Consider the following 15206-nt stretch of genomic DNA (forward strand, 5'->3'; position numbering starts at 1 on the left):
TAAAACCCGTCCTCATTCTCAAAACTGCCGTCTGTCGGGGCGTGTGTTGATACGACGAATAAACACTGTTAACTGCATTGACCTGCATTGGTCTTGATTGAGCCAGGCAACCACACAGCGCAAAGGCAACTGCTGGGATCCAATCCAGTAAGGCGCATTCAGCCTTGGGGCTGAGCGCAACTTTCACACCGTAGATATTATGAGCTATTGCGTCAGGATCACTAAAAAGCCGAAGGGTTAAATGTGGAACATCTAAGCTAGTCTTAATTGGCTTGAGGTGCTTGACTGAAGTAGAGTCTCATGCGTGTTTCAAAGGCACAATATACATCAACAGAGATGTCGAGTGACGTTTGATCAAGAAGTGCTTGTTGTCTTTTTTAAAAGGGAGTACGGACATTGAAGGTTTCTACGTGAATCAAATCTTTTGAAGTTAGTAAGTTATTATTTCAGTTTATTGTTCTGGGTTGTGGTTTGGACACGGAACAATGGCTAGGGGGCTGGCGCATGGGTTGGTCGCACTGCATAATTTGATGGGTGGGGAGGGCTGTCCAGGTGGGCTGGTCGACGAAGAGCTGCAAGGGAGAACGATACCTCCGGTTGCCCAAGTTGAAGAAGGGGGTTTAATTGAAGTACTTCATCTTAATTAATTGACTCAGAAGTTTGATCCACAGAACAGATGGTCCCTAGCCCAAAAGTCTGACCTGCGAGGCAGCATATTTTGTCTCAAGCGCCACCGAGCTTCTGGTCCGGATGACTTCCCGCCAGCATTATTCAAAGTCGAGGGTGAAACCCCCAGTCAGTGCTTGTTTGATCTGTCTGCCTGCATTTCAGAAAAGAAGACTGTTCCAGACAACTGAGGAGAGTCGGCGATAGTATCCGTTTTCAAGAAAAGGGCTCATAGTGAGTGTTGTAACCAAAGCGGGATCAGTTTGATCCCGGTCGTAACGAGATTGCTGGCATCATGCTTCGTCGCCTCAGGGTGGCTCGCGGAACACTAACCCGAGAGCATCAACTAGAATTCCCTCCTGGTAGGGGTTGCGTTGACCAAATTTTTACACTCCGTGAGGCGCTAGAACAACGTACAAATGACCAACGATTTTACTATTCCTGGAGTTCCAAGGCGCATTCGACTCGGTTGACCGGTCTGTTCCTTTCAACATGCTGGACCATCAAGAAATATCCCAAAAGTTCGTGAACACAAGTTCTTTGGATTCTCAGACTTTCGGACCTGTGAGAATATACGGGGAGCTATCTAGAAGCCATAGTACACAAAGCGGTGTCCGTCAGTGGTTCCCATCACTTCCATTTATATTACTTTCGTGATCGATAAGATAATGAGACGGACGCTGGAATGTTTCGAAATACCGCTGTTCAAATAGCCTCTGATAATAACCTTGTCGATCTGTAATATGCAGACGATATCGTTCTCTTCAAAGAGGAGAAGAAGGCACAGGTGTTCTTGGATGAACTGACCAAAGTGTAAGTCTTGCTCGTGGGCATTCAGTCAATCAACACGCCACTTGGCATCCAGCTGGAGGCACTCGAAGTTGTGGAGCGTTTTATGAACCTTCGAAGCTGTATTAGTTCTGAGTGTAGCATGACAGATGAGGTCAATGGAAGGCCCGGGTCGCGTTTGCTAATTTGTGGTGGTGTGTTTCCCTGAATCTCCAGGGCCGTGCGTATCAAGCTTCATCGTTCAGCTGCATCAGTCAATCAACCGAAGACAGCAACATCAGTGTTGGCACTGATGCTTCATTTTAAAAGCCCTAGAGTGAAAAGATAAAAAGAGTGGGTGGGGGAGGGGACCTAGTGCTGGCCTATGTCGAGCATCCCGAGGTGCCTACACCTACAACCGCTCTGTCAGACAATCTGGAAAGAAACTGGTAGCACGAACTCCACTGACATCGATTAGCCGCCATTTCTTGCAACGTCTCCAGCCACGCACAGACAGGGTTACGCGGACCCCATCCTGGAAGGCGTACAGCACCAACAACACTCAAACTCTTCGTGATCTCTTTGACGCCTTTCTGCCAAGTCATGTGCTGTCCAGCTCGCGGTTTGCGCCACCCTGAGGGAGACACGGAGAATAACACTCGTCTCGGTAGACGCTGTTTCGGTATGCGTAGCGCATGACCGAGCCATCGTAGTCGATGATGTTGGATGTTTTCTCGGATTGAGGTGCCTGGAGCACAACCGAAAACTCGTTTTCTAATCACCTCGTTACTAACACGCCGACTCCATCCACAACCAACCACGCTTCTGAGGCATCGGTGGTCGAAAACTTGGAGACGCCTCACGTCGTCTGTTCGCGGAGGCCATGTCTCGTACCCATACAACAACGCAGCCCTTACTGTAGCCTGATACACGCGACCCTTAAGATCCAGTGAGATGCCTCTTTGACGTCACAAGTCACGCAAATTAGCTAACTAGATTCGAGCCTTTGAGATTCTTGCACTGACTTCATCAGACACATTTCCGTCAGACCTAATACAACTACCGAGGTACGGAAAGTTTTCCACAGTCTCTAGTGATTCTCCTTAAATTGGAAGAGATACGTACGCAGACGGTACGTTCTGAAGCATGATTTTGCGCTTTGAAGGTGCTGTATCACCCTTTTGGTACTTAGCTGCCATGCTACCCGATTTGATACTGTATACCCGCCTAACAGTTTTTATTACTAGTTTGCCTTCACAAGTATTCGACATCCTGAGAATTGTCCCTGATTGCGGTAGTAACCGGTCTCGTCCGGATGTGATGCCCACCGAGGCACCATGTACTCATATTGCTCTCTTCTGTATAGCTATAACCATTTCTGTCTGCTTCTTCGACGATGCTCTCTTTGACCTAACTGGCTCCCTGTCAAATCCATCCCAGACTTTTCAATCATCTAGGCCTAGTCTCCCCACTACCCTCACCTTGCAGCGTGGCAACACAGTGTTGGAACTGTCGAATAAGCCGAATCCCCTTCCATCCATCCGTTTTTCGAGTTTCATCCTTTTTGGATTGACCAGTAAGTTCTTGATCAGATTTACGCCCGAACCAGCAGTAACCTATGGAACCCTTTGTCTAACCACTACTTCATTGCGAGTCCGACGTACCATCCCCATGCGCACTTTCCTCACCTTTCAGGTTTATTAGCCGATTGCTCTATTTTGCTTGGTCGTTGGTTAGATACAAATGGATGGCAAGGTGTGTCCAGCCTGCTCACATTTGTCTCTATTGGAACCCACATTTCAGCGTGAACCATGAAGACGACTTGTCTTAACCCCAACAAAGGTGAGTATTTTAACAATTTTTCATCATTTCTCTTTACCTGAATCACAACCGTAATCTGAGGCGTTGTTTCAGTGACATACATACACCGCCTTTGCGTTCTCGTTAAGATTGTTTGCTCTTCTGATTGACTGTTCTACCCTGCACACAATGTATCTGCGCAGGTTGCTGTGCGGTTGTGATCGGCATCTACTTCCCGAACAAAATGCTTAAATCAGTGAAAGTGCTTTTTTCGAAGGTGTTACTTGTTGAAGGGTAAAGAGAACGGTGCAGTGAATGATTTTCAGCCGGGCACATGTTCAGGGTATCAATAACACGTCACCGCTTTAAAAACGACAACGTCATTGATATGCGGCTCATCAAGATCTGCACCTATAAGAGGAGCCTAACTCGACAGGGCCTTTGCTTTGTTAGACAGGATCCTGCGCCCGAGAGGCCTTACCACTCATATGCTTGATCGGTGAAGAGGTCTGACCGCCCGTCATTCCGCCATCAAGCCAAACTCTGATGGGGCAGAAATATGGGACCAACATCCGAACGTGTTCCAGTGTTCGCTGAATGTCAGTTGCTGGTGCTGCCTCCAGGAGGTGTTCGAATACCCAGGACGCTACAATTGCAGACCTTAACCGGAGGTGAGATGGCTCGCTGGTAAGAGTGCGAATCCGACCTTAACCGGAGGTGAGATGGCTCGCTGTTAAGAGTACGAATCCACTGATCGAAAGGTCCGTGGTTCGACCCCGACATCTGCCTCTCGGCTTCCCTGTCTAAATTTGAGCAACCTGACAGTATCCCAGCCCTCGTGCCTACTTCGGGTGGCATGGCAGCTAGGCACCGAAAGGGTGTTACAGCTGAACTATTTTTAGACCTCAATTACGAAGCACAATGCATGGGTTTTCTGGCTTGTTTTGGGCATTCAGTGTACCTTTGCTGCTTATCCGTCTCATTGCGCTGTTATAAACCGGGCTTTTGTAAACTTTCAATGCCGGATTACTAAGCGCAACTTCGCTATATCGCAGATGCGTTTACGCATCAGTTCACCGGAGAGGCGACCACTTTAACAAACATGAGTATCATCTCCGGGCACCAGTGGTTGAAAGTCTCTACTCCAGATGACTCCCATCTCTTAAGGATGAGCCTGGTAACATAGAATCTGACAGATGGCAAACTGATTTCCCGTCAGTTCCATGGTGCAACTAAGTCATTCTTGAACGGCTTCATCTTCTTGGGTGTAGCCCTCGCTAAGTTCGAGCCAAGTTCGATCGGCTCTCCCAACGCTGACAGCTGCTAATCAAGTGAGCCTCTGCTGCCTCGTGACTTTTATTTCTGGTTCTAGGGCCCACTAATGCGTGAAGCTGAGTGACTGTTGCAGTTACCTTCCAGCCTGTGCACTCAGAGAACTCGAGATCAACGATTTGAATCTCGGATCTGATATCAGAGTATCACTTAGAGTGGAATGTACTGCCTCACCTCGTGAATAAATCAAAGCACTTGTCTGCACCGTTAAGCGTTTTTTTTAGAAGACTTGCGCTTAGTCAAACCGAACACTTGAGGCGAAGTGGTTTTCTCACATTGGTTTCATTTTGGTTGTAACTAAGTGGCCCAGATTTCACCATGTCCGGTCATATCTGTCGGTAGTCTAAACGGAATAACTCTTTTTTGAGGGCTCCTAAAGTTATTTTCTTGGTTGGATTGCGGCGCTTTCTTGCAGTCGAGCAGTATTTCACCACCCGTTAGTCGTAGCTGTTTAGGCACGCCTCAACTGAGAAAACGACTGTGCATAACGGGCTGCTTCGAACTACGTCGCACAATCATCATACCCATCGGTTCACCTGTCTTGCCTTCCAGGTCTTTTTTTCTCATGGGCCTCACTCCGCCTTTTTTATCCCCGGATCAAAAAACCCATTTTATCTTTGAGTCCGACGACGGCGTGTTTGCAGTCCGTGGTTCGAACCCGACCTCCGCCTCTCGACTTCCCCTGTCTAGGTTTGGGCAACCTGGCAGTATTTCAGCCTTCGGGTGGCATGGCAGTTAGGCAGCGAAAAGGGTGCTACAGCTGCTCCTGTCCATGAACAGCGGGGATGGCAGAGCTGGGTCTGAATGGTAACCTTTTACTTGGCCGTTCCCCTCTGCGCTGCCCTAATCACATCGACATCTGTTTCCCTACTCCCTGATCCTTAAAGGTTTTCGTCACAGTGGATGGCAATCAACAATAAACGAGGTCTTCGGCTGTTGTATCCGTTGTCTGGTGAGCATCATACTTCGTAAGGTGCACTTTACAGACTGCTGCGTTCGGTATAGTCGGTTAATTCCGCTTCGCCCTACATCGACATCTGTTTCCCTACTCCCTGATGCTCAAAGGTTTTCATCGTAGGGGGTGGTAATCAACAATTAACGAGGTCTTAGGCTGTTGTACCCGTTGTCTGGTGGTCGTCATACTTCCTAAGCTGCACTTTACGGGAACAGACTGCTGCGATTGGTATAGTCGGTTAATTCTGCTTCACCCGCTCCTAAGAACCGATGATGTCCTGCCCGTTCTATCCTCGTGGCGAAAGTAGTCCCACTGATGTTTCTCACTGACAGTGCTGGATTTATGCACCAATTTATCAGCTCCCGCCTTCAATGCGCAGCTACCTATCCCCCCTCAAATCATCGGTGAGCGAAACTGCGGCAGCCACAACCACTGTACGACGAGTACGCGGTTATTACAGCTGACAATGATGACGATGGACCTTCTCATTTGTCAGGTCCAACTATCTTACCCCTTAGTGTAAATTAACCAGTTCAGATGGTTTCAGTTGTGTACCAACTAATACGTAAACCAGTGACTCCCAATAGATGGCTTGGTGATCGAATGACTTGCTTTTGGCTTTTCAGATCGATTCAGTTAGACCACGTGAGCTCTCCAACGTCTGTTTTTGCTGTATGGTAAGACGGGCAAATGAAGGACATTTTCAGTCCATCCATCCATTGTTCATGCAACAACTCTTGTTCCATCGACAAGGTTTTCGCACATACATTGGCTTTGCTTCTCGTGATACAATACTTATGAGGCTGATGAAAACTCTTGGACAGCCCAGGACCGGTTTCTTTTTTCTCGGAGTTCATCAGGTAGGCGCAGTCCCCGAGTTGCCGTCAACCTTATGTTCCACTTGGACCCCAAATTGCACGAAATTAGCGAAACGCACTTGTTTGCGAACCGATCTGGTTTTGCGAGAGACTCACCCGGAACCCATATAATCTCCCGTTTACGATATTCTCAAGCGATATCTCGAATATCGTAGCGACTGAAACATGAGGCAGCCTGATGCAGCACATTCAGTTGCCTGGAAACATCACAAACGAGAGATCCAGCTAGGTTCCAGGTGAGTCTCTCGCAAAACCAAATTTGTTCGCAGATGAGTGTATTTCGCTAGTTATCAGTTTCTCGGTATATTGTCACGACTGGTCAAATCAGACCGTATTTTTTGTACAAAACTACATTGTACCTTCTGACACAGCTCACTCGCATGGTCGGCGTTCGTTGAATCATTGATCCTTCTCTAAGTGCAGCTGTCTATGGCCTGTTCAACATCCAATCAAAACGATGTGGCAGTGGATCGCCCTTACTGAGGGAATCACCAGTTTGTCCGCGCAATGCAATTACTCGTTTGAGCTCGCTTCTACACAAGACGCCCGTAGATGGACTGTTTGACCATTAACGCACAGTCTTATGAAACTGTGGACACTGTGAAACTCTAAGTGCCGTTGCTTTGTCCGCGTTTGTGCTCGACCATCTCATCGACCTACCTGATCGACCTATCTCAGTCTAATGACTCTATTACGACCTATTGGATTCGCGAACTAACCAGTTGCGGAAAGGAATGTATCAATTACCATAGTGGTTATCAAAGAAAGCCTGAGATGCTCGTGAGAAAACCATCGCAGTATCAGCCCAGTAGCTGTAAACCCAACAGTTGCCACGAGAGGCAGCTCAAGTTGGGTGTCACCATCTTTGGAGAGGATATTCATATTGCCCTGATAAGTAACACTGGGTAGTTTTTCGGCTAAGATTAACATTCAACTCTGTGGTGCTCCCGATTTCACTTCAAAGTTTCAAAACATGGCCGTTGATGAACGTTTTGAAGACTGATGTTTCCGATCAATCGTTCAGTGGGGTTGTCCTCGGCTGGTGGACAAACGCACTCTGTAAGATTTTCTTGTGGAAAACGGAGCTGCATGAATACACATCGGATCGCGTTGCAACCTGTTATCAGCTCTCGTTACCCTTTTTGGTCATCATTGGTGTCCTTCAATATTGTCCGTCTTCTCCGTTCCTTTTCACTTTGTTCGTTGGTGACGTATTCAAGTGAACGTAGTTTATGGCAACTGTTGGTCGAGTAGAACTGGGTCTTTCGACATGAACTACGCGGCGAAGTAGTTTTTTGGAGATATAATCCTCTGAATCCATTCCACACAGAATCACGTAGCTTTGACCTCTGCTCTTCCTCACCTAGGTGTGAGGTGATCTCCAGTCCTTTGATTGCTGATTTTTGTTGGCAGACAACGAAGGACACGTGTTTGGGAGGAGGGAATCGCAATCGGATTGTTTGCAAATACAGCGCGGAAAAAAATCGAAATCGTTCAGCTGTAGCACCCTTTCGGTGCCTAACTGCCATGCCACCCGTAGGAAGCACGAAGGTTAAAATGTTGTCAGGCTGCTGGAGCATAGACAGGAGCAGTCGATATGCTGGGGTCGGGTTCGAACCACGCACCTTCCGGTCAGTAAGTTCGGGTCATCATCGTTGGGCTTTCTCGAGCTCAGTAAAAGCCTGATTCACTCACTCAGAGAAGAACGAAAAGTGAGGAACAACTCTCAGCATATCTTTATAAAGAACCTCGGTAAGATTTTTTAAATTATCTTATCGATAAGATAGACAGGGAACTGATGCATACCATCTCAGTTGATGGGAATCTCACGCCGGTAGGCTAACACAAAACGAGGGAAAACCTGCCGATAGGGTGCTATTTGGCGAGCCAAGCTGGGGGAGCCACCCGACCAACGACCAGAAAACTTTTCACCTTGCTCTATTCGGAGACTCCGCATGTGGGCGCACTGATCGAGTTCCAGTCCGTCGCGCATGTTATTGCATTCGAACCTCATTTGCATACTCGTGTGTTTTATCGCAGGCTGCCACACCGTTTCGTTGTACCGTAGCTCATTTGTTTGAAGAACACCATGAACGATCGACCCGTTCACACCCTTCCCCGTGTGCTTTAAAAAAAGGCTAGCGTTGTTTAGTCTGGACACGACACCCATTTCTTTGGTGGGAGGCAAATATCGTGGGTGCCAAAAGCACGTTTAGTGTGTGAGAAACGCTTTGAAGATCATCGTTTTTTTCACTTCTATCCAACATCCAGGCTAACTCTTCACTGGATTTATGGCTATTTTTGATCTGGTAAGCGCAGACCTCCTGAGACAACCTGCTGAGAGGGGGCGAAACACCGATAAGGTCAGCCCGAATTAGGCCGTGAAAGTCAGTGCTTTGTTATTCATCAAAGAGCGCGAATTAGCTGACCGCAAGGTCCGTGGTTCGAACCCTCGACTTCCCCTGTCTAGGCTTGGGCGACCCGGCAGTATCTCAGCCCTCGTGCCTCCTTCGTGTGGCACGGCAGCTAGGCACCGAAAGGGTGCTACAGTTGAACGATTTTTTTATTCATCACTAGGAGATGGCGCATTCGTGAACTTTTCGATAAATTATACAGTAATCTTACCGCCGAATTCGACCGTACGTCATCACCATCATTGACAACAGCACCAGATGAGAGCACTAGTGCTTCACTGCGTATAGCCCCGGTCAACCTATTTGAATGGGAGGGAAAATGGACGCTGAGGGGAACCCAGGGTTAGGCCGCCACAAACGCTTCCAGCACTCCTTCGGACAATCTGGATGGAAACTGACAGCATGGCATCGGTTGGCCACCATATTGTCTCCAGCCGAGCACAGGAAGGATCACGGATGGAAACTGACAGCATGGCATCGGTTGACCACCATGTCTCCAGCCGAGCACAGGAAAGATCATGGGGACCCCATCGTGGTAAGCGAACAGCACCAACATCGCCCAAACTTTTCTTAACATCCTTCATCCCACTTCCGTCATGTCAAATTCTGTCCACCTCTAGGTATTCACCATTCTGCATCAGACACAGAAAACAACGCTCAACTTGGCGTGCGTAACGCATGTCCCGGCTACCTTAGCTTGCGGTGTTCAACACATTTTTCGAGTGAATTACCGTCTGCTTCATCAAAATCCGTCTCCTGGTCACCTCGCTGGCTCCAGCCGATTCCATCTAGAGTTCCGAGAGGTCGGTTGTCGAAGACCTGAATATCTCTTATCCTCCGCCCGAAGTAGCCAAGTCTCACAGCCGTAAAGCAATACAGCCCACGCTGTGGGTTATTACACGCGTCCTTTGAGACCCTGTGAGGTGTCTTTCTGATGCTAAAAACGGCGCAAATTGACAAACACAATTCTGGTCGTCCATCAGAACTAACAACTTGCGAGATGCGTAGACTGTTCCTTAGCTTCCAGTATCAATCCTCAGAGTCATTTTCAAAGTCCGGTAGCATGACCTTGCACTTTGTGGGCGGTAAGCACGTACTGAAGGACTGGATGGCCTTGGTAAACTTTTCCAGCAATGTCTATGCTTTGCTAGAAAATCTTACCAGGTACCACACATCCACAGTTCTGTTTTCATGGGATCTGTTCAAGCTGATCACAGGACTGTCATTATGCCCCTCACCTGTTTTTTCAATGGACGTAGGGACTTACTCGAGGAAAAAACATTGACCTTATTGATTTGTGAGCACAGGATAGTCATGTCATCATTTCGCTACCTGATCCCTTGCCTCATGTCAGTCAGGAGGGGTTTCCTCATGCTGTCGCTTTTCAAATCCGAACAACCTATGACGATACGCCTGACCCAGGACTAGTTTATATTCGTAGTGGCTTTCTTCAGACCACTCACAGGTTCAGCAACTTCCGCTTTGGATTGCCGGATAGCATTTATGGCAAACTGCTTTCTCTAGTCACACAGCCAGGTTACCCCAAGCCTAGTTAGGAGCAGTCGAGATACCCGGAGTTGGGTTCGAACCACGGACCTTCCGGTCACTGCCTCAATCACTGAGCTATCTCGAACATAACTCGCCAATCAGCATCAAATAAAACCGAGGATGTATTTGTAACCTCGGATAATCGCTTTCAAATGCGTGAGCGTGTACACTACACCACAGCTTTCATGACTGATGCATAGTGCGCTTTTGACGGTTGTTTGCTCACGACTGCTTGTCTGAGTCCTTCTGTCGGTTCATATCGGCCAGTAACGCTTCTCACCTGACGGCATCGTGGAAATGTTCTCATCCAGTTGTGGCACATCAAAATCCAGGAGCAGTTTGTATTCCTTTGTGTCTAAGTTACTCCAACAAAAAGAGGTGTTGAGAATATCTTTTAACGAACACTGGCGAACTTTCCCACTTCAACTGCTTAGGACGCATGAGCATTGTCCACGAGAAGTAAATTGGTTGTACTTGCAACTAATCGTTGTGAAATATGCCGCCGCTCCACGCGCTTCCCATCAGATCTGAAGAGAATCTGTCTTCCAGACAAACCAAACTGCTACCCTCAAACCGACCCATTGGCACGTGCGTTACGTCATGTGATTCGTTCTGAGCCTGTCTTCTGACGTCAATCCAATCTCTTAGCTGCTTGCTTTTTCCTGAATTTCTTTTGTCAGTTGATAATGATGTCCTTACCACATGTTGTCCATTCCGCTGCTAGTCGCGTGCGTTCTTGCCACGCGATGCACCATCGCTTTGCTTGTGGTTCAGTTATGCGTATTTTTACCTGGCCAGTTCTGTTGCTCTCTCTGGTTTCAAACCTGAACCGTGTACAATGCGTACCGGTCGTTAGTCTCTGGCTACAGACAAACGACAAAACTGAGGGAAGAGCCAAGCGATGCCAAACAAGAATCGAAGAGAGCGAATTTAAGAAGTGTGGGTGACTACAAGAGTGCCACTGGGTTCGTGATTTGTCGCGGGTTTTTGATCATCAATTAGCTTGAGATAGCTCAGCGAACTTACTAACCGTGATTTCCGTAGTTCGAAACCAACCCCGGCATCTCAACTGCTGTTGTCTAGGCTTCGGCAACGTGGCAGTATCTTGGCCCTTGTGCCCCCCTTTCGGGTGGCGTGGCGGCGAGGCACCGGCGTGGCAGTGAGGCACCGTTACAGCTTGACGACTCAGCTCGCGAACTGGGTGAGTCTTCAGCTTCCCAACCTTACAGGCGGCGTACATCGGCGCGTGTCGCCTTCCACCGAGAAGACAAATACCAGCCGCCTGGGTGAACAGCTTTCAAGCACACTTGACAGTTGATCAAATCTATCTAACCGGCGCAGTTTCACCCCACTATCAATCCGGCGTCTATTAGAGGACTTGCAAAACAAGACTTGGATTGACACCAAGTAATCACCTTCTACCTACCATACTAACATTAGACCGGCGGCACAGATGGTTAAGATGGTATCAGACCGGACGACCTCTTCATGGTGTTGCGTTCACTTCATCAGGACAAAGTTAAGGGACATTTTTGAGTGTGATTACTGGGCGCAAGAACAGTTTAGATGGTGACATTCAAATCGATTTGCTCTAGCTACTAGAAAAGCGGAAGGCATCCTGAGGGTATCTACGGAACCAATCCAATGTTGTCGAAACTGCTCGGGAGAGGCTTTAAACACGTCACGACTCAGTCGTTTAAAGTGAGCGGACCGGGTGACACTCCATTCTGGGAATTTTGGATGATCGGATAATGTCACAATCGATCCCGTTCACTCGATGGCTTGAATGTGACACGATAATGTCACAATCGATCCCGTTCACTCGGTGGCTTGAATGCGACACGTTCATCCAATCGGATTTCCAGCCTATGGGAAAAATATTGGGTTTGTCGGATGAAAGTTCAGGCTTCTCACTGACAGGATGATCTCTCTGAAAGCGTTGAAATTTGCGTTTTTAGATATGATTCTTTGCTGAGTCTTTCGCCTCGACTCGACCCCACCTTCACTTTAAACAAGTACTTGGATCTGAACAGCACTGAATCAGTGACTGCTGGTGGTGGTGTGGTTCCTTCATCGATTAGAGTCAACCCGTTTGTGCTGTGTTTGGTGCCTAACGCATGATGCCTCCTGGTTTAGCATGTCACATGCTTGCTGCTGTGTCTTGTGTAGTGAAGCAGGCCGGACCAGATGACCAATAATCAGATGTCATCCAACTGTTGATCCAGTACATGGCACTGCCTTTTCAGCGTATAACTGCGCGTGTGCTATCGAACCGGAGCTTGACGAATCGATGTGGTCGCCGTCATTATGCACACAAATGCACCAGTAGTAAGTATTGTAGCCGCTAAACAGTCATCGAGGAAGCGTGAGTTGGGAAACAATGGAGAGAAGGGAAGTGGGAAGTAGAAAAAGCCTTGTATATCTAAGGAAAATGAACCAGAGGATTGAAGGCATGTACAAATCCGAACAGGACAATGAGCATCATCAACGCCTTTGGTCCAGTGTCTTTCACAAACCCAGCGTACGACAATTAGAATGTAGCCAGCCAGCCTTGCTAAGACACGCTGCCGGTTTTGGTTACGCGCTTTATCCCGTAGAATTTGCAACCATGTGCAAGCAACGTCAATTGGGAAGGCGCGACGACTCCCTGGCGCTCAGTTTCCCTGTCCCGTTGTTTGTAATGGCCTGTTTCCCGGGTGGAAAATAGAGCTTTATTGAACAACGTTCAAGCATGCGTAGTACATAGCCAACAATTCATCTGTTGTCCTCGTGGCTGACTCGTTCCGATGCCTACGGAGGCTGTAGGCTCCAGATGGGTGACATTTGTTGACCACGACAATTGTTGTGTTATGTCTGCTGATTCGTCAATCTGTGGCATCTGCTGCTGACCTACTCCAGTGCCTAGTTGCCGAAAGAAAAGACTCACAGAAGGGAACACAACAGCTATATACCGAACAAGCGAGTGCGAAAAGTGCAACGGTCTCAAGCTTTTTATTGGAAGGACACTGTCTGAACTTAGTCTGGCTTTGGTACGAGGCTGCGACGTGCTGCATATTGCGGGGGCGTTGTCTGGCCTTGATCAGCGCTGACTCGCGCTGTCTGGGTTTGATACAAGGCTGTGACGCGCTGCATGTTGAGAGGGTGTTGTCTGTCTGGTCAACATCTAGCGGAGCTGAGAGTCTCGGTAGATTTCTGGCATTCAGTGGCTGCTTTCAGGAAGCTAACCTTTCTGATATGTTGTTCGAGATACTCGGACCAACGGTCGAGGTGTTCTTCTTTATTCAAAATGGTCACTCCGTTCTGGTCCTTGATGGTTCGACACATAGGTATTTTCCAGTCGCACTCCGGGACCGGCTGGGATATTTCTTCGAGATTTAAGCAGTGCCACCGTTTGGTCTGATATCCAGCGATTGAGCGCGCCTGGTGGTGCCGTACCACAGGCAAAATTCCCAGCACTATGCAAAGAGGTGGCGATCTCTTCCCAGTATGAGTTCACATCTGATGGGGGAGCATTTGAAAGGGACTCTAGAAGACCATTCTGGTAAGTTCGTCTAACGTCCGGATCTGCCAGTCTCTCAGATTCGTCCGCTCCTTACGCGACCCTGGATAACATAGGTAGAAGCGACTCCAGACGAGCGCGTGGTCGGAATCCACAAGTGTATTCCAAAACAACCTACAGTCGGTTATTGATCCGCGCCATCAGTAACTGATGACAACCTAGCCATTTTGAGTTCGTAACCGGCACAGTATTGGAGGACGCCACTTGGCTAGACGAACTCGGCTATTTCGGAAGTTAGTACGGCATAAAACCAGTCTGCGATCAGCACACAGCTGAAGCAATCGTTCGCCATTGTCTGTACGTACTGAGTCCACAAACCTAAAAGCTCCAGCGACCTGTGTTTCAAGGGCGATTGCGTGGCCTATGATACTGCTTACATTAATTCCATCTGTCCTAGTACAATTCAGACTCGTGGAGCCGCCAAGATGCGAATACCGACCAATGAACTCGAGTTTCATGGATTCGAAATTCATAAATCAAAAGTGACGTCTTTGAGGGCTCAGAATGCATCCCACAATGAGAGGCTACTCCCGATATTCCCGCGCATCTGGGGGTGCCTGATCGTAAGATAGCGAAACACTATCATCTGCATAATCCAGGTGTTATTTCTGTCCGATCCATGTCAGCGTGCAGTTTGACTGGTCTTTGCGTCTTCCATTCAAGACGGATCCGTTCGTTAAAGTTCGTAGTCTGTAGACTTAGTAAGTCACACTAATAACCAGATTTAACTTTGCTGATGGTCAGGGTTGAACGGCTGATTCCCACTGATTGAGGTTCGTCGAGTAATCAGCCTGGTGTCGATCGTGTTCTACGGCGGCTCTCTCGACATCCGAGCCACACATCCTTAAGAGCAATCAAATTTCAGTTCTGGATGATGTACGGACCTAATATTGGCAGTACACCAGCTGCCGCAGAAATGCTACGTATATCGCTGTCCAATCGCATTAAGAGTACTTTCGACTCACGAGTTTGTCTGTAACACCTGGTCTGGGGATAGTCTGACTGATAAGGTTACCCAATCCTCAGGTCTCCAAATCTGCCCTAGCCAAAATTAACGCGACCTCGACGCGATCCTCGACATCTAGTGAAGTCTAACAGAATTGAACTATCCGTTCCCATCGTCAGTTTCATCATTCACAACGAATCGATGGGTATCCTAAAGTTGTGGGATTTTTGGAATGCAGTGCACTCACATCATCATCATCATCATTGTCAGCTGTAATAACCGCGTACTCGTCGTACTGTGGTTGTAGCTGCCGCAGTTTCGTTCACCGATGGTTTGGGGG

General features: G+C 48.1%; 2 protein-coding genes across 2 annotated transcripts in view; one reads left to right on the top strand and one right to left on the bottom strand.

The window, feature by feature from the left end:
- Positions 1–3081: 3081 nt before the first annotated feature.
- The window catches only part of T265_05718 (hypothetical protein), a gene marked incomplete at both ends in the record, with an annotated part of 19797 nt that continues 7672 nt past the window's right edge, over positions 3082–15206 (top strand). The window contains one exon of the mRNA XM_009170791.1: positions 3082–3276. Within this exon, the coding sequence (XP_009169055.1) occupies positions 3246–3276 (31 nt within the window). The remainder of the gene's footprint in view (positions 3277–15206) is intronic.
- On the bottom strand, positions 8210–8569 carry T265_05719 (hypothetical protein; the record flags this gene model as incomplete). The annotated part of the gene is made up of 1 exon (XM_009170792.1): positions 8210–8569. One exon carries the CDS (start codon positions 8567–8569, stop codon positions 8210–8212), a length of 360 nt encoding a protein of 119 aa, XP_009169056.1.

Source organism: Opisthorchis viverrini, assembly GCF_000715545.1.
Source record: "Opisthorchis viverrini unplaced genomic scaffold opera_v5_113, whole genome shotgun sequence".
In the NCBI taxonomy this organism is placed as follows: Eukaryota; Metazoa; Platyhelminthes; class Trematoda; order Opisthorchiida; family Opisthorchiidae; genus Opisthorchis; species Opisthorchis viverrini.